The sequence below is a fragment of the Argiope bruennichi genome, chromosome X1 (genome assembly GCF_947563725.1).
Source record: "Argiope bruennichi chromosome X1, qqArgBrue1.1, whole genome shotgun sequence".
NCBI classification, from domain to species: Eukaryota; Metazoa; Arthropoda; class Arachnida; order Araneae; family Araneidae; genus Argiope; species Argiope bruennichi.
In genome coordinates, this window is record NC_079162.1 from 21810212 (window position 1) to 21829743 (window position 19532).

General features: G+C 27.4%; 1 protein-coding gene across 2 annotated transcripts in view; it reads right to left on the minus strand.

The window, feature by feature from the left end:
* Positions 1–19532, minus strand: part of LOC129958340 (collagen alpha-1(I) chain-like) — an 84261-nt gene that overhangs the window by 17784 nt on the left and 46945 nt on the right. Inside the window, exons 13-29 of one of the 2 annotated variants that reach the window (XM_056070758.1) lie at positions 19336–19389; positions 18543–18587; positions 16956–17009; positions 16256–16300; positions 16004–16057; positions 13913–14011; positions 12679–12723; positions 12495–12593; positions 11164–11271; positions 7819–7872; positions 7613–7720; positions 7453–7497; positions 7307–7360; positions 6934–6978; positions 3919–3972; positions 2605–2766; positions 1047–1244 (exon numbers count right to left, since the gene is read on the minus strand). In XM_056070758.1, the coding sequence (XP_055926733.1) occupies positions 1047–1244; positions 2605–2766; positions 3919–3972; positions 6934–6978; positions 7307–7360; positions 7453–7497; positions 7613–7720; positions 7819–7872; positions 11164–11271; positions 12495–12593; positions 12679–12723; positions 13913–14011; positions 16004–16057; positions 16256–16300; positions 16956–17009; positions 18543–18587; positions 19336–19389 (1323 nt within the window). The remainder of the gene's footprint in view (positions 1–1046; positions 1245–2604; positions 2767–3918; positions 3973–6933; positions 6979–7306; positions 7361–7452; positions 7498–7612; positions 7721–7818; positions 7873–11163; positions 11272–12494; positions 12594–12678; positions 12724–13912; positions 14012–16003; positions 16058–16255; positions 16301–16955; positions 17010–18542; positions 18588–19335; positions 19390–19532) is intronic. The other variant, XM_056070759.1, reaches the window with a different exon arrangement.

Consider the following 19532-nt stretch of genomic DNA (forward strand, 5'->3'; position numbering starts at 1 on the left):
CTTCGAATAATTAAAAGTTGAAAATGAAAATTTTAAATTTTTACATAACATCAAGAAAGTGAAATGAGATAAAAATTAAAGAAGACATTTATTTCGCCGTGGATGACGATGGTCATAGTAATATAAATGACATCCAACTTCAGTAAGAAATATTAGTTGTGCTAACTCTATTACGAGATTAAGTAGCCAACACGTTGAAAATGCTGATTTACTTGAATCTGTATGGGATTGCTTAAAGCATTCGAAATATTTTAGTAGTGCTGAGGAATTTTCTGGCAACCAAAAATTGTTGTTGCTGGATAGAGAAATTTCCTAAACAGTTTGATTTAGCATTCAAGTCAAATGAAAGGGACCTTTTACCGAATATTGACATTAACGAGATAATAAAAGATCATGAAAATAAAAAAGTAAGAAATATAAAATTTTTAAATATTTCAAAAATAGAAGTGTAAATGTTTCTGAATAGAATTTATAATACTGGAAGAAAGTCGTATATTTTTAAAATAAATTTGTTGGATATATTATTTTAGTTTCAGTGAGATCACTACATAATCTTCAATATATATTTAGAAATTTTCACTATAATATTTTTATGTTCTATTTGCAGGTAAAATATGCACATTTCTAACTGAAAAGTTTGTAAGTACAAAGTTTATCAAATGTTTTCAAAAATTTCGTTTAAAATATAGAATTTTAAAATTATGTTGGTTAAAGAAGGGAGCGATATATAATTCTTTTGACTAATACCTCTGGCTGCCTCTATTTGTCTATTGAATAATTAACCAAAAATAAACATAATATTTGGTTGAATGAAAAAAATCAAAGCTATAGTCAAGACTGTTAAGATTCAATTGGGATTACTGATTACACTTAAAAGAAAACACAGTTGGAAAAAAAATATTTATTACAGAAATCGAACATGCTTCTCATTACTAAACACGCTTTTTCTTTAGGAAAATATTAAAACATTTACTTATTCAAATAATAAAATCTCTTTTTTCAGAAACATTTTCTTTTCATACTGATAGCTATTTGAATCAACTTACAGCAGCACCATCTTTTCCAGCTGGTCCTGTTTCTCCGCGAATTCCAATTGGTCCAGGGAGACCAGCAGGTCCTCTTTCACCAGGGAATCCTCTCTCTCCACGTTGTCCTTGTGGTCCGATTTGTCCTGGAGCTCCAGGAGTACCTGGTTCACCATTCTTTCCAGGCTGGCCTGCAGCACCAACTAAACCAGGAATTCCCTATGTGAAAAAAATGTGTAAATATAGAATTATTAACGGAAAACCAGGGAAAATTGTTTGAATATTCAAAGCAGTGCTTATTATAGAAAAATGCAGAAATAAACTGAATGAAATATTAATTAAAGTATTAATAAGAAAGGAAAATAAACAATGGAACAGTCAGGGATAGATTTTTTAATACATTTTTCAATCTTTGAGGTTGCAACACATGAACAGGCAATGTTTTTTTCATATTTTGCTGGCAAATCATTTCTTGCTTTTGTAAGATTGTGTATGATAGAATTTAAATATCAAATTTCATTATGATGCATGGAAAAATTCTTCTTTAAGGTACACTTTTAAGTAAACAGCAATAAAATTAATATTTCATTAAAATCGCAACACAGCATTATAATGTTTAAATGAAAACAAATAATATATAACGAATGATGATTGAAGTTTGATGGCAAGAAAAAAATATACAAACAGTTATTATTTACAACATGAAGAGGAAAATCCATTCAGAAGGAGCTTGTTGACTTAAATTTCAAAATACTGGACAGGAATAAAATATTACATGATGTAAAAAAATTTTTAAACAATCGTAATAATAAAACGCTAACAAGTTATTGATTGAAGTTTGATGGCAAGAAAAAAATATACAAACAGTTATTATTTACAACATGAAGAGGAAAATCCATTCAGAAGGAGCTTGTTGACTTAAATTTCAAAATACTGGACAGGAATAAAATATTACATGATGTAAAAAAATTTTTAAACAATCGTAATAATAAAACGCTAACAAGTTATTGATTGAAATAAAAATGGTAAGTGTTAAAATGGTAAAAGTCTTTCTTTTAAGGAAATGATAAAAACTGTTATAAATATGCTAAGCAACAAAAGTTTTAGCTTACATAAAAGATAGGTTTATGAAACCAGAACTGATCATACATAAATAGATTTCCAAAGCAGGAGGTTTGTAATGAAACGCAGAATGAAACCTTACAATTTAATATTAAATTAGTTCTTCTTTTCTTTTCTTAAATGATAATTCTATAAGCATATTTTAAGGGTTTCTATTAGAATTAGTAACTTCCGCTTTTATTTTCACTAACAAGACAAAATAAGGACTTACTCGTCCTTCCGCTGAATTCGATAATCTGTGCATAAGAGATCTGTCAGATTCAAAAGCTTTCACAAATTTTTAATTTAAATGAGATAATCTTCAATTAATCTGAATTTTATTACTACATATTATGCTATGTATAAAATATTTCTTATTATTTTAAAAGAAATATACTGAAACTCTTAAGATATTAATTTATTGTCCGATTTTTAATATGGGAATTCAAGAGCAATGATTTAGTTAGACATTAATTACTTGGAAGCCTCGAGAGCCTGGAAGTCCTGCTTCTCCTTTAGAACCAGGTTGACCTGGTGGACCTCGTGCACCTTGCAAACCAGGTAATCCGTCTTTACCGGAATCACCTCGTCTACCTTGAGGTCCTTGAACTCCAGGTAATCCATCAGTACCTCTGTCTCCCTGAAAAATAAAAATAGAAAAAATTTACTCATAAAATAAATGGATAAATACGAATATACTTTCAAATAGCATTAATATTCCTTGTATATTAACCGTTTATTTATCAAAGTAATGAAATGTATCGTTAAAATCAAGTTGATATCTTCATAATATGACTATTTTTTTCAACAATATTCAAAAGAATAGGAAAAATGTAGCTAAGAAAGCAAGCAGTAGATATCAGCAAAACACAGAAATTAAAAATATTAATTAAATTAAGTTATTTTAATTTAAAAAGTTTTCCTCTTTACTGGGCTTATTCTACAGCAAGACTTAATTAATTTGGCTAAAATAAAGTGAAAAAATTGATCATCAAATAATTCGATAAATAAAGTTTTACGCTTTCAACTTCTTTCATAAATATTAAAAGGGCATCGAAAACGATAACTTTTTGTTAAGAAGGTATTCAACATGGTACGTTTATGAGCAGAAAAAGTAGTTGAATTTTTATGTGCACAGTGTTTTAATGTCTAACAAAAAAGTCATGTGGAATTTTTTGAGATTTTAAAACTGCAGAATAGTAAAATTTTGATGATCTGAAAATGACAAAAGATTTCATCAGATTAATTTTTATTAATAAAAGTAAGATACATAGCAGCAAGTGGGAAAGGGGGGCATAATTGTCTTATATGCCAATTTTAAAGGAGTCATGGATTGAAAACGTTGTTGAGTTTATGTCACTTTTTAAAGTCAAATGTGATTTTATAAAAAAGTAAAAATGATAAAAGAGCAAAAATATAAAACCATATCCTGGACAGTATTTATCCTTACTAAACAACTAATGGTAAATGGAAACAAAAAAAAATCATATTATGCACCAGTCCCATTTACCCTCGCGTAGTTTAGTCCCTCATTTTATTTTGTTAAAACAGTTCACATGTACAAAGAAATCAATTTCTTTCCTCGAAGTGAAATACTATAGCAAGATCAAACATTCATTTTTAAAGAAAAAACTAAAATTTAATTTTAAAAAAGTTTAAAATATAATTATTTCTAAGATTATATAAGCAGAAGTTTTTTTTTCATGTATCAAAACTATTCAAATTAAGGATGAAATTTGGTGATTTGCTAGCATAACTAATCATTATTTCATAATTATAAATATATTTTTACCTTTTCTCCTTTAACTCCTGGTAATCCAATTAATCCTGGCAATCCTTGGACACCCTAAAAAAATAACACATTTTTAAAGGATATCAGAATGTTATTGGATTTAATGATCCTACTTTCAATCTCATACTATATATATATATATATATATATATATATATATATTGCATTGCATAAAAATACTCTATAACAAAAAAATGTTAACCTACATTATTTTATTTAAAATCTTCTGTGAAAATAAACAGCATGAGGAAACTAACTTAAATGTTTAAATCTTTCTAGTTCAATTGAATTTTCTTGCAAATTTTCTTAAAATTCTCGAAAAATATGAACAAACAGAAACAATTTGTGCAGGAGCTGAATTAAATCTTTTACCGACCTCATAATTCATTCTGACTTTTAGATGCATGCTATTATATTTTCGGTAAAAACAGATATTCAATCTTACACAATTTATGAATTTCAAATTAGGGTGATGTAAACTGGTCTTTTCAGAAAAAATTAATGTTCCAAATGTTAATACTTGAAAATTCTTAAATTTCTAGATATTGCTTTTTGGAACTGGGCTGTCAATATGAAATATGAAAAGTGATTTATTGCAGGAATCACCAAAGCAACAGGTGTGTGTGGAGGGGGGGGGAGCAAGAGTGGCGTTAAAATTCTGGATTCAGAAGCAAGTATAAAGAAGGTAATATCCAATGAATACTCAATCTCTGCATTATTTTAAAGCTTCGAACACGAATGAAAGCACATTATATCGTTATTTGCCACATTCTGTAATCGCATTCAGCACAAGAAAACCTTTTCTAATCTTTGTTTGAAGCATCGCAGTGGAAACCATACTTTGTCAATGAATCAACGTGAAATAGTTTCTATCTCTTTTCAGTACATATCGAGAGAAGAATGAAATAAAACCACAAACGTATCGGCACTAAATTAAAGAAAAACAAGGTGGAAACAATATTCTCCAAGCTTGGCTGGGTGCGCTTATTCCTAATTAAAGAGAAACTTCACAAACCGGCATTCTTATCTTTTTCTTTTTTTTTTTAATCTGTTTTATTTCTCTAATTTTTTTTTTTTTTTACTTTAACTTTCGGGCAAAAGAAATGCTTACAGTTTAGCCTACGTTACATAAAATACAAACAAACAAGCAATAATTGCTCACATAAAATTGTTATGCACAACAGTTTGTAAAATAATTATGAAAATGTTTTGTTGGTGTTAATTGAGAATGCCTTATATAGGCTTCCGAAATTGTCTTGTCCATGCATTTTCTTAAATATATTTTTTTGAAAATAATTTCAATGAAAAAACATTAATTACTGCTTATTTAATTTTCTCAAAATGCAAGAAATTCTACATTTTACACGGAATTCAAGAAGTTTCATCCACTCCAAGTTAAGTTATTTTTACTTTTTCATTTACAAAGAGAAAAGTTTGCAATCGTCAAAAATATATCCACCAAGATTTTTATAAATCTGCACGTTTCATTGACTTTTCACACTCAAAAAACCTCCTTGAAATTGTCTGTCAATATCTAAATCAAATTTTAGCAATCAAAAATGTAACACAGTAGTTAGTAGTTGGATAAAATTTTATATAAGGTCTTTAAACCAAAATTCTAGTTTTCTAGTAAATTTTGACCGAACTTAGTTAAAAAGAAATATATCTTTTGTCCCTCAACATGCAACATAACTATACAGTGCAATAAGCTTAATAGATAATGGAATTTCAGTTTTTCTGCGTATCCATTTATATGCGAACATGATAACTTATTATAACAGAAAGGTAGTGTGTGAATTTTAGTACATAATCTTTAATAAATTATAGTTTTATCTCTAATTTTGAGTCATATCTATCAATTAATAGAATGCCCGTGTCTCTTCGAACACAATAGCTCCATACCATAATTAGCAATATAAATATTCAAATGTTGTCTTGCCATCAAAACTGTGAATTCTGAAACCAATAACTAAATGAGAGGATGTCCAAAATGCGTACTCGATTCCCTTCCATATATTATGAAGTTAAACACAGAATACACGTCGCAATGAGTAAGTATACAAGAAAGTTTACGAGAAATCCTCCAATTGATTTGGACAGAATTGCTGAGAGAATAAGTCTTTGAAGCAGTCCTAGATATTGAGTTAAGGAACCTACACTAATGAATAATGGTGGTTTGTAACTTAATGGTAGATAAGGTTTAATATTTAAGCATTAGACATGGCAATGCTGAAGTATTATTGGGATGACTTTCATATGTGACATTTGAAGTTCCTGATTTAGTCTAGATTAGTTAAATTAATTTTGTGTTTTGAAATTGAACATAGGTTCTAGTAATTTTGAATTGCAATAATGAATACAGGTACTCAAAAACATGCACCGTTCTCTCCAAATTTCACAATGACAACATATGTCAGCGATTGTCGAACTCATAATCCTACAGTCCCACTACAATTCTGCCGCCAGGCTCTGCCATCATCGCTCGAAATTAATAGGAAATTAATATGATGATTGTTCCTTACGCAGCAATTTACTATATAGGCTAGAATTACCTTTCTTAAATTAAATGACTCGATATCATTAAAATCTGAAAAAAATTGTAAGATATATGTATCGGATACTTTTTTGGCCAATTTTACATGATAAAATTTAATAAATTAAGATGGCATGAATAAACTTTTTCAATACCACTCGTCAATTAAATATTTTAAACATAACCAGAATATTTAAGTAGTAGCACAAAGTATAAAGGAACTAGTTTAATGTATACCGAAAGATGGGGGAAATAATTCTCCTTAAAAATAATTATTAAAGAAAGACTGCATAACTAAGCATTTAAAAAAATATAGTCTGGGGGGAAGAAAAGTAAAACATAATACAAAGTCGCCATTTGCTAATAAACTAAGAAACATAGTACTAGGATAAATTATATGAATCAATATAGAAAAAAAAATTATGAACACAATCAGCTGGAATCTAGTATCAGGAAAATATAAACAGAAAAAATAAATATACCTGCGGTCCAGGGGGGCCTTGTTTTCCATCTAATCCAGGAGGACCCTATGTATACAAAAATACAGGTTGTTTATATTAGAAAGTAATAAATATATATTTCATTTAATTGCATCATTTATTTATTCAAAGTAATAAAATAACATTAATTTTTTCTTTCAAAAATAAATATTATTAAAAAAAATTTTTAATAACATTTTAAATTAAGTTAAATCTATCATTAAGCCTCAATATGCTTGGAAGTTCAAAAGAAATGTTACAAGAAAATTATTTATCATAAATATTTATACGCCTTTGACCCAAAAAAAAAGAATTTTGCCAAAATTCTTAAATATTAAAGAATTTATGCAATTATATATATAAAAAAATTATCTACTCTATCTCCCGGAGATCCATCTTTTCCTGATATTCCTGATGATCCTGGAGATCCCTGAAAGAGAACAACTAGTAAGTTTCACATCTTTGTATACGTTTAGATAGCTTTCATGCATTTATTAGACTAGAAAAAGAATTACAAATTACCCTTAATCCTTGCATTCCAGGGGGACCTTGGCGACCAGCTTCACCCTAAGATTTATTGAAGAAAAAATATATTTAATAAACATAACAGAAACAATTTAGAAAATGAAGTGGTTAAAGAATTTTCGTTAAACTGACAATACATGACTTATATTTTACATACCTGTGATCCTTTTGGCCCTGGAGAACCTTCCAAACCCCGATCACCAGGAATTCCTTTTGCACCAGCACTACCTTCAGGACCCGGAAGACCTCTCAAGCCTGCTGGACCCTATATAGTTTTTTTTTTTGAAAATTACTCAGAATTTTTATTTATAAAATAGCTACTTCTTTTTATTAAAGAAATTAAAAACAATACCAAAAACATACCCGTTCACCAGGTGGTCCTTGAGAACCTTGAGGACCTGGGGGACCAGATTTACCCTAAATAAAAGAGACAGCTGCTAGATTACTGATTGCATTGCATATAAAGAATGCAAGTGAAACTGAAGGAAGTTAATAATCTCTCAAAAAATATTTGAATATTCTTATCAATATTCTGTCAATTTATTGTATTCTATATTTTACACATATCTTTTACATAAATAATTAAAACCTTACAAACAATTAATGTTTCAATGACCATTATTACCATCGAATGGCCAATCATAATTAAAATCTTTAATTATTAATTAGAGATTTTAATTATGACTGCTGTTTCTCACACATATATAATATTTAAAAGCTTTTACTACTGTCAAAATATTTATTAGAAACTAGAAACATTTATATTGTTCAGGAAGAGTTAATTTAGCAGTACTGAAGAGGATGTAACAGATCGTCTTCCCAAAGCATGATGTCGTTCGTGCTTTTATATGCCTTAGGATTATTTTCCATTTGATTTCGCCAATAATCAGCATCAAATTTTTTTAACCTTCGCATACACCAATTAAATGCTGTGACATTTCGCAAAATAAAACGGTAAATAGCCAGATGGATTAATTTTTTGCGTCGTATTTGAGTTCATTATCTATTTAAAAAGAAAGCTTAATAAATAAAAATATAACGTCACGTTACTATTTAAAACTATATATGGCTGAAAATTTTATATAATTTAAATTATTTTAATTGTCTACATTAGTTATTCTTTCGCACTATTATCACAATTAAGAGGATGCATTAAATATTAAAATGATTAAAAAATAATAAAATAAACGTTTAACTGAATAATGATAAAAATTTAATTGTTACATTACATAATTAATGTAGTTACAAAAATGAACTGCAACATAGTTTTTAACATATACAAATGATAAGTTTTTTCACTCTACAATATACAGTTTCCACTCGTTTTTTAAAACTATAACTAGATAAACATTTAAAAAAATTTATTTATATTACATAGCCCAAAGGCACGCTTTATAGTGTATGATTTTATTTTGTCTCAATCAATCTGTTAAATATAGAGTTTATTACATTTTACATTCTTCCTTTTTGCGGTTTATTAGACGGAAAATACGTGCGTTTCCGCCGGTCGTACGAAGGTTCATGAGCGAAGGCAATCGATCACAGAAAGCGGTCATTTTCAACAAGACACCGATTCAGTGCGTGATGTGTTTTCTTGTCGAATGTCAGAAATTAGCTTCAAAGAAAAACAAACTGATCACAACACATGAATTGTAGTAGCTCAAGTACACAGCATGTAAATAAAAAAGTTTTGAAACATTCTATGTTTTTTTCTACCAACTTTGTTATTGATTCTTTATTTAAGTTTGATTTCACAAAAGGATTTATCAGATGGCATAATTAATGACCTCGAATGTGCGAAAACAAGGAAAATAAAATTTTACTTTAATATTTTTTAAATGAAATAATTATAATTCATGTAATTCAATAAGTCTCTTTTCCAAATTGTTTTACTCTATATACATATTCACATTTTATTTTACTATAAATACACTTTATAAATATGGTGTGAAGAAACGGACTTTTGCTAAATTTTGTGGGTTTGATAATGCGAGATGACGAATATTTGGAGAAAATTAAATGTAGAAGCAGCGCAAAATTAAATTTCAGAATTTCACAGACGACTGATGAATTAATTAAATTTGCCACTAATTCGTTAATGCGTGAATTATTTTAAATACCTACAAAATATTTTTTAAATTTCTTATTTTTTCTTGGCATTAAAGAAATTGCACTCTTTTTTAACATTTTAAATGTTCTAGATTAGTAACTGATCAAAGGAATTATATGGCAGGGGACCAGCTGAAAGGCAAGATAATACTTTCGCCTCTATAACCGGCCCTGACGCAAAGAAATAGAAACTAGTTGTTAGTTCCTATTCTTGAAACCATGCAGTTCCATCAAAGAAGTTAGATACAAAAAAAGTCGCGAATGGGCTCAAAGAGCATAGTTAAATTATTAATTACAAATTATCGTACAAAGAAATTCTGTTCTGAGGGTGAAAGTCTCCACAACTTAGCCTGAATATATTTTCTTAAAAATTTGTGAAAGCCTATTTTGTTTTGAATTCATTAAATGGATAATCATAATGAATACATTTTTGTTCAACACATATTCATTCAGAAATTAATTCTCTTGTTCTTCGAATCAAATAGATATGCATAAAAAACAGTCACGATTTAAAAATTGTTTTCCCACTTAATTTTCAGTTGTACTGGAATTTTTTAAAATCAGAAACATTAAAATATTTTATTACAGCATTTTCTGCATCAGGTGTAAGTTTACGAAAACAGAAACTTGTAACCTCACACCTAAAAGTAACCGCGCCTTTAGTGAAATAAATGCGTTTGTTTTGAAACCGTAGGTTGTCGGAATTCTAACAAGAATAATGAGCTCTGATAAAAGAAAATTTTTTTCGGCAATTTACTTAATATTTCAGAACTTATTTAAATTAACAGCAATGTCAATAATATTGCCTTTTGATTTTAATTTTCCTTTTTTCAATATTTTGCCTATTGTCTCATTCATGCTATTTTTATTTAAACATAACTTTATTTTGAAACAGCAGTTTGGATAGGTTTTAACTTCTTAGTGTCTTGCATATTCCACTTTTTATATCAGATTAAGTTTTATTCTGCTGCATATTGTTATATATATGCACAAAAACAACAATGCAAACACAGAGGAAAAGAAATGATATTAATAAATAATTTCAAAAGTAGGATTATTCAGGAAGTTTCTGCGATACAAAAATGAATAAAAAAGAAAGGAAAGAGAGATATAAATCAAAACTACATGTTCTGATTAATTTGCAACAATGATTAACATCGAAAAGGTTAAATCACCAAGTCTTTCGTACCGAAATGATGGACAGAATGCATTTTTTCTTCCTGGAATATATCCGGATCACATTTCGATAAGAATAATCTCAGATAGGAGAAAAAATATATCTATGAGATTAAACAACTTTCGGATTAAAAATGGATTTTTATTAAAGAATTTCCAATATTGCACTATAAAGCCATTCTGACTAGGAATATAAAACATTTCAGGAATCTCATAAAATTAACGAAAATCATCAGACATGATTTGTTTTACTGCATAATCAAAATTAAGCTGGAATTTGAATATTAAGGTAACTGCATATGTTTTCAAAACTAAAACAAGAATTTTATCAAAACGAAAATTTAAAGTAAAAATTATCAAATACTTATCAGGTAAGGCTTATGAAAGTACAGTATTTTATTTGATCAAAAAATATATGCATACTCGTTTTCCTTGACTACCAGAGGGTCCAGGAAGGCCTCTAGGTCCAACTGAACCTTGTTCTCCCTTACGACCAGATTCCCCTCTGACTCCAGGTTCGCCTCGATTTCCCTGAAATATGTATCAAATAAGTAAAAGAAATAAATACAACAATAAATGAAATAATTATAAAAACTTCTTTAATGTCAAATGAAGAGAAAATGATATTATCATTTACTTCATAATTGCTATGGCTTATGGGTATACATGATGTTTTTGATTTCAGCTATTGAACAATTATTTCAGTTTTCCCTCACGTTTTGTGACACCAACCCTAAAAGAGGTTCATCTTTATGTAATATATCCTCAGACAAATTGTTTTGTCAGTTAGAGAAAAGTGTACCAAGTGTGCGTAATCAGTATTATTTTTTGAAACACTACATTACAGTATGAGTAATAATGTAATGAGTTTGCTAAATGCAAAAATTTTCAATCCTTAAGTCATATCACTGACTGTCTGACCCGCCCGAAGGCACACGAATAGTAAATACTGAATGACCGGATCGCCGCTACAGCAACAATAGTGGGAACTGTGATTGAGTCCTAAGGGCCATCACCGGCCACAGTACAACCCTTCTATAAGGAAGTACGTCGCGTCATCGATGGAAGGATCCAGACCCCCCGCCTTTTCGTGTACCTCCAAAGTGGCGAGAACCAATCACCATGCCGGAAGCTTCTCATCCTCATTTCAAAGTCCCCCCCGAGGGTTATCAATCCATAAGCACTAAAAATTCTTTTCAAATGTCAATCATTTGTTTATGTGATAGTCTCAATTTACTACCCTATTCGTTAAAAAACTGAACTCTGCAATAAACTGTAGAGTTAAAAAACAATGTTATAATACCTTAAAGGTTGGTTTAAACTATACATCTTAGTAGCAGATTTTTAGATATTTGCAATTTTCTGTGTAACAGCTGTAAGACACAAAATACAAAATGGGCAGAAACAATCTAAGAAAAATTATTTAAGTGCTTATTTTGATACATTTTAAGCTGTTCAGAAACTATACGCGGAAAACTGAAATAAGCAGTAAGGTTGATAAGAAATAGATAAAGAAAAATATTTTAGTATAAGATAAAAACAAACCATTATTGCACACTATATTTTGTACTGTAACAAAACAGATTTCCATGGCAATGCCAAAAGAGAATAAAACATAAAAATGCATCAAACCATGAATACATTCATAGTTTTAATGTAAAAAGATAGAATATAAAATTATAAAAATATGAACATTCATTCAAATCAAATATTTTATACCATAAAATATATTAAAATAGCATCAAAAGCAATACCTGCGAACCCTTTGGTCCAGGTAATCCTTGACTGCCAACAAGTCCAGGCGGTCCAACAGCTCCAGGAAATCCAGGTACGCCACGAGGCCCTCTATCTCCCTACATAAGGTAGAGAAATGTCTTTAGGACATGAGAAAGAAGAAAATTAAAATGAAACAAATATTTAATAAATAATTGCACTTACTGGACTTCCTCTCTCACCATTCAAGCCATCTTTTCCAGCAGGACCCTAGAAAAACATAGAATTATATATAATTAAATGAAATAACTTTCGGTATTTGAAAATTTTACTCATTTGAAAATGTAAAATGGTGAATTCTTTAGAGAAAAAAAAAAATACACAGGTGAGCATAGTTTTGCGTTGATTATAAAAATGAAATACACAAAAAGCCATTAAACTTATACATGTATTTTTTTATATAAATACCTTCAATTGGTAATTAGATCAATTAGTTTAGAAAAATTTCAATGTATTTCGTAGATAGAAAAATGTCAGTTTTATTCTAGTTCTCATCATAGGTTGTCCAACATTTTCTTTGCACCACTATGCACAGCATCCATTATCCTAGCTTTCAAAGCTTGATTATCACAAAATGTGACAATCAAACATCCACAACAACGACTCAATTCCGATTGAACAGAAGTGACTGGTTCATTTCAATAAATCCCAAAAAGCATTGCACTTTTATCAACTCCATTTTGCTAAAAATTAAATTTTCATATATTGTTACATGTATGGGATAACAGCGCCACTTATTCAATGATATATAAAATTTAAAGAACAGGTAAATGCAACGACAAAAATTTTATATTATTATTTTAAATATTATACTAATGTTTCTGTAATCAGGGAAAAATTGTGTTCATCCTTTATATAGATTTACGGATAAAAATATCGTTACCTATAGTACATATTCTACTGTTCCTAATTTTAATTTTAAAATCTTAAAACACTGTTTGGCAAAATTGTAATCGGGATTGCAATGCAATATACTAAAATATTTAATTTTCATATTTAAAGACTCTTAGTTACACTGTCTATAAAATGTAATCGAAATCAAATAGATGTCTTAACCTCTCTGCTGAAAAATCTACAAGGTAAATCATAACCAAATTTTTTGAAAATATTTAAACTGATAAGACAGTTTCTATTTTTAAAAATAAAGCCTTAAATGATTGGATAAAGCTGAAAGATTACACAAATCTCCTTGTATAAACTTTGGCAATCATTTTGGAATTTAAAAAAAGGGAAATCATTAATTTCCTCTTTTGTAATACATATCCATATTTATTTAACCATTCTAAGTTATATTGATTTCCTTCGAATTTTAATTTTAAAAATAAAATGACACGTCTTTAAGGAAAAGATTAAGAATAAAAAATTACAATTAAATGACTTTCATAACACTGGTACTTACTGGTTGACCTGCTTCTCCATTTACACCGGGACTGCCAGCTTCACCTCTTACTCCTTGATCACCTTGACTACCTTTTGGACCGATTGCACCAGCTTCTCCCTGTGAAAATGATTTTTTTGAAATATCGAACATTTAAAACATGGCTGAAAATTCAAAGACTTAAGAAAAGAAAAAAAACATAAACATAAAAAAAATTAATCTATTTCAAGAATGATAAAATTCGAAAACATAAAAGCCAAAATCCGCATTTCCATAGAAATGCATCATGCCCATTTAACTGGAAAAAACAATCTTCTGAAATTTGATTACAATACTTTCCTTACTGACTGCTTATTTATTGTAACTAAATTCTGTCCGTCTTTTACCTATCATAATTTTCTTTTCTAGTAAAATTTTGCTTTTTCTAAATTTAATACATTATAAAAGTATATTTCCCAACAGCGCAAGATTTTCTGAAACTTTCTGAAGTATGTCTCTTTCATTCCTAGCTTTCCCAAAATAGAAAATGATTAAAGCATATATTCGACCAATCATAGTTCAAGAAAGACTTACTGGTCTTATTAAAATATAAAGCGGAAATGAAACTGGACAGATTTCGGCATCAGTACTTTAATCCATATGTTCGCAAAAACAGAAGGTTTAAAAGAAAAAGATAAATAAATAAATATTTTTGCTAATCAATATCAAATTGCAATATGTATTTAAATATAAATATAAAGGCTTTATTAAGTATAATAATTAATTACGGATATTAAAATACATGCTAATGATTACTGCAATTTAAATTGTATTTTGTTGTTAAAAAAAAGACGTTACATTTTTGCAACATATTTTTTTTTTATTTGGATACTTTATGTTCGTTATATATATATTTATATATATATATATATATATATATATATATATATATATATATATATATATATATATATATATATATATATATAAATTTTTTAATGAGTATTGATTAACAGCAAGTAAATTTTTCTTTGCTTACAGGGAAGCAGAAGACGAGTTTTTAAAATGTGTAGAATAAATTGACTGTTTTAATTATTTATTTTATATTAGAATAAAAATATGGGTTCAAATTTAAACTACGTGCAATTAATATTATTGTTATTGAAAATGAATTATTTAATAAATTGGAATAATAAATTTAATAAAGTGTTGAAAGTTTGTAACTTTTAAATTGTCTTTTAGATTTTTTAATTGTCAAAAATAAGGCGTCATAAGTTTTCCCTTTCAAAAAGAATTGTTGAAAAAACACGAGACAGTCAAAATGCAGGATTCCAGAAATTATAGATAAACTTCCAATTCTTTTTAATTAATTAATATTTTTAAAATTTTACCAAAATATGTAAAATTCGCATTATTTTTATAAAATTCATTTTTACATGTGACCATTAAAAATTCTACAACTTATCATGGTAAAACACTCACACAATTTCTACTTCTGCCAAAAATTAAGTCTTTTCTTTGAATTTATGCAATTATTACTTCAACAAAAAATACTACAAATAAAGAATAATTTGTAAGTTCCACCAGCTGTTTGAAGGTATTTTTAAAATCTTCAAATAAATGGTCTCCAAAATTTTTTCATCGATTTCAAATTATATTTAATAACTAAACTTCATAACTGTATTTCTCTTACGATTTGGACAGCTAGATTATTTTTAAATTTAAAATATTTATTACTTTAAATACATTTTTTCAACAAAAATGTTTTTAACTATGACCTATATTTAAATTAATATAAATTACTACATTAAAAAAAAATAAACACAGCTTTAAATATTTTTGAACCTAACAAACATTAACTCTCATTTCCTCTAAAAAATTTCAACTTCTCAATAACAGAGGCGAAGCAGCAGTGTAACTCTTTTATTAAGTAATTTTTCTCATTTCATATATAATACAATAATTTTCTATTAATTATTAAAATGCTTATAAGGTAATATATTTTTACTGTATGGCGCAAATGAGTAGAAATAAAATCAACTACTCAGTACCTGCAACAAATCAGTACATTAAAATCAAATTACATCACTGTCTTATATATCATGCATATAATATAAAAGCAGATATAAATACTTTTGGTCCAGGTGAACCAGGAAATCCGGGTGATCCTGATCTTCCTATTGGTCCCTAAATGGAAGCAGATTTTCATACAGTTTGTACATATGAAGGATTAGGCATAAATAAATAAAATATGAAGGTATAAAATAATAATTTTCAAGAGAAATTTTAAATGAAAAAAAAATCATGAATTTTAAAATAAAAAGTAATCTAAATTCCACAGTATGAAAGACATTTATGTAAAAAAAAAAGAGAGAGAAGACTCACAGTCGGGCCTGGTTGTCCAGGTAATCCATCTACTCCTCTAAGGCCCTTAAAAATTGAAAATAAAGCAATTTTAGAAAAAAGCGTAAATAAAATTATATATATATATATATATATATATATATATATATATATATATATATATATATATATATATCGTTTAAATTTGGGAATGATGGAGAAATGGATATACAAAAATGTAATAATACAAATCATAAATAAAATAAAATAAATAACTATGAAAATGCAACGGAAAAACTAATGAATAAATAATTTACACATATTTAATTTAAGTTATAAATTATTTCTTGTGAGATATCAAGCAGAAGCATAGAAAATAGTTGAAAAAACAAGAAAAAGTATATCATTATTTTACACTTTCTTAAACAAATTATTGACGAATTAAAATACTTGCCACTAAAAAATATGTTCTTTATTGGCTTATAACGTATGCAGATATCTTTTTTCTAGGTATTAACAATTTATTATAACTTTAATATTATGTGAATATAATAATATATATCAAGAAATAAAAAATACATAATACAAAAATTTTAAAATATTTCCACTACACAGAATATCCATTACATGTTATATGCAGTGAATATGCTTTCTCTCAGATTTCAATTATTTTTTAAATAATTCGAAAGTAAATGCAAATTCATGTTCCTTAAATCTCTATAAGCAATTTTAAAATACTTACAGGAGGCCCAGGGGGTCCTTCTCTACCCCTTTCTCCTCTAGATCCTGGAGGGCCCTAAAAGATGAAGAAAAAAAAAGTCATTACAGATTAAAAAGTTACATATCAAACATTACTGATTAATAATGTATTAGAAATTATTAATTCCCGGAAAATACAAATACAAAGAAAATATATTTATTCATTTATAGGAATAAAAAATAAAACAAGAAAAATCTCATGACACAAAATAAGACATATAAACTGAAGATCATGAATAATGAAAACAATTTTTCACATTAAAAAGTTACATTACATTTATTTATTTACACCAAATTAATAAATATTTATTCATTCATTTTTTTTAAATTTGTAATTGAATTATAGTTATCTGTATAGTCTTTTTAAAAAATTAAGCTCTGATTTTTAATCTTTTAAAACAAACTTTCTAACTTTTACACAAATATTCTTCCGTTTCTATAGATTGAAATTTAACTTTCTAAAAAAACAAATATTATAGTAAAATATTTTGAGTCCTAAATTTATTCTTAAATAATTTGGAAAGGAAACATTAAAGATATTTACAAATAATTTTATTAGTTAACTAGGTCATTATAATATATTTTTAAAAAATTATCAAAAAAGTGTAAATTAACAAAGAAAGTTAATTTATACTTTAAAAAAAATAGTATGCATCTCGATGAATATATATATATATATATATATATATATATATATATATATATATATATATATTGTTGCAAAAACTCGCAAAACTCATTAGGAATATAAAGTTGTTCCAGAAAATACCACATAGTCCACAGCACAATTGAAGTAATGGTTTTAAGAAAATAACAATTTCAATTAACTTCAGTTTTCAGATAGTAATTCTTTTACCAAATTTATTAAGTAACATCATTACGCCTTTGTTTTTATTTCACCGACGTCATAATTTTGTGTATCATAATTTTCGTGAATTTTAATTGTTTATTTACTATTCTACTTTTTCTCGCTTTTAAGATTGTAAAAGAGGTTTATATTATATCTCACACAGTTATAATGGAAGCTCTCATTTCGGCTGTTGTTATTTTGATGCTTTTCATCAAATTTAATATAAAAAAGTAATTAAATAAAAATACACGGTTTCTCTCCAGATAGATAAACAGAATAGAATGAAATAAAAAAAAACTATGCATTTTAATAAAAAAATATAAATATAAATTATTGTCGCATACATTATTGCATTCTGTATATACTTTCGATGAAAGGCTTAGATTTTAGAGGAAAATGATAAGGAATAAATTAATTCAATGAATACTCAGGAAATAAGCTAAGGATTTCCAGTGAACATTTACAGAATGTTAAAAAAATGATAACACACAAGTTGCTTAAAAGTGGATTATATAAACTGGACTGAATTCCTTATAGTATATTATTTTAAAACTAAACACTTTAGTAGTAATTATTAATCTATTTCATGATTTTCATTATTATGAAATGCTAAACAAAACAGATTTTATATCACTTTTTAAAAAATAATTTTCATTCTTAAAAAATAAATATTTTCACTTGTTGCAAGATGTAAAATATTTTATCAAATGTCAGCCTTACCATGGGGCCTGGTATTCCCATTTTTCCAGGTGTACCTGCAACTCCCTGTAAAGAAGTATCATTTTACATATTGAGTTTTTGAAATAAATAAAAATAGATAGCAAGTATATACAAATAATAAATATGTATTAAACAAAAAAATCACATCATCTAGTGTACCACTCTGTATAATTATTATAGCATGAAATTTTGCATTCTTTAAGTATTAGTCACTGCCCACATGAGTTCATGCAATAGAATTAATAGAATTTTGGAGAAGAGCATTTTTTTTTCTTTAATAAATTGCAGCCATAAAATCTCAGTATTCGCAGATGTGTAGAAAAGAAAAGCATTCTAACATAAAACTTTGTTACTATATGTACCAAATAGATCTGCGAAACTAAATCTGTTTATTTCACATAAATATTTCTTTATTGCAAACATCAGTTTCCTTCTGTAATTGCTTCACCTACTACATGGAGATGCTAGAAACAGCCCTGGACAAAAACAGAGTTAGAGAGAAACGCGTTTTAGGATCCTTCACATTATATTATAATTAATTTCTGCAGTTTAAGGTATTTTCATTGATCTTGGAAAATAAAACTGAATATTTTCATAGTTTCAGCTTTCCTTCTCCGATTATGACAAACAAATTATTAACAAGCAGCCAAAAGGTAAAAATAGGGATTTAATTTTACGAATAATTAATTTATCACGGAAATAATACTTTTTTAAATGGATAATTGTTGGCTGTATTGGGATTCTTATGCAATCTATTCTTAAGCTATTCTAATATAAATTACTAGAAACTTACTTTTTCACCTGCAACTCCTTGTTCTCCTTTGGCTCCATCTAAGCCAGGAAATCCCTATAAATTTCAAGTCATAAAAATAAAAATTTTCAGTAATCTTTTTTAATTTTAAAATTAAAGAAATCTTAAACATCATTCACAAAGATAATAATTTTCAGTAAAAAGAGTTTTTCGAAATAGTAGTTTTCTTTGAATGAATT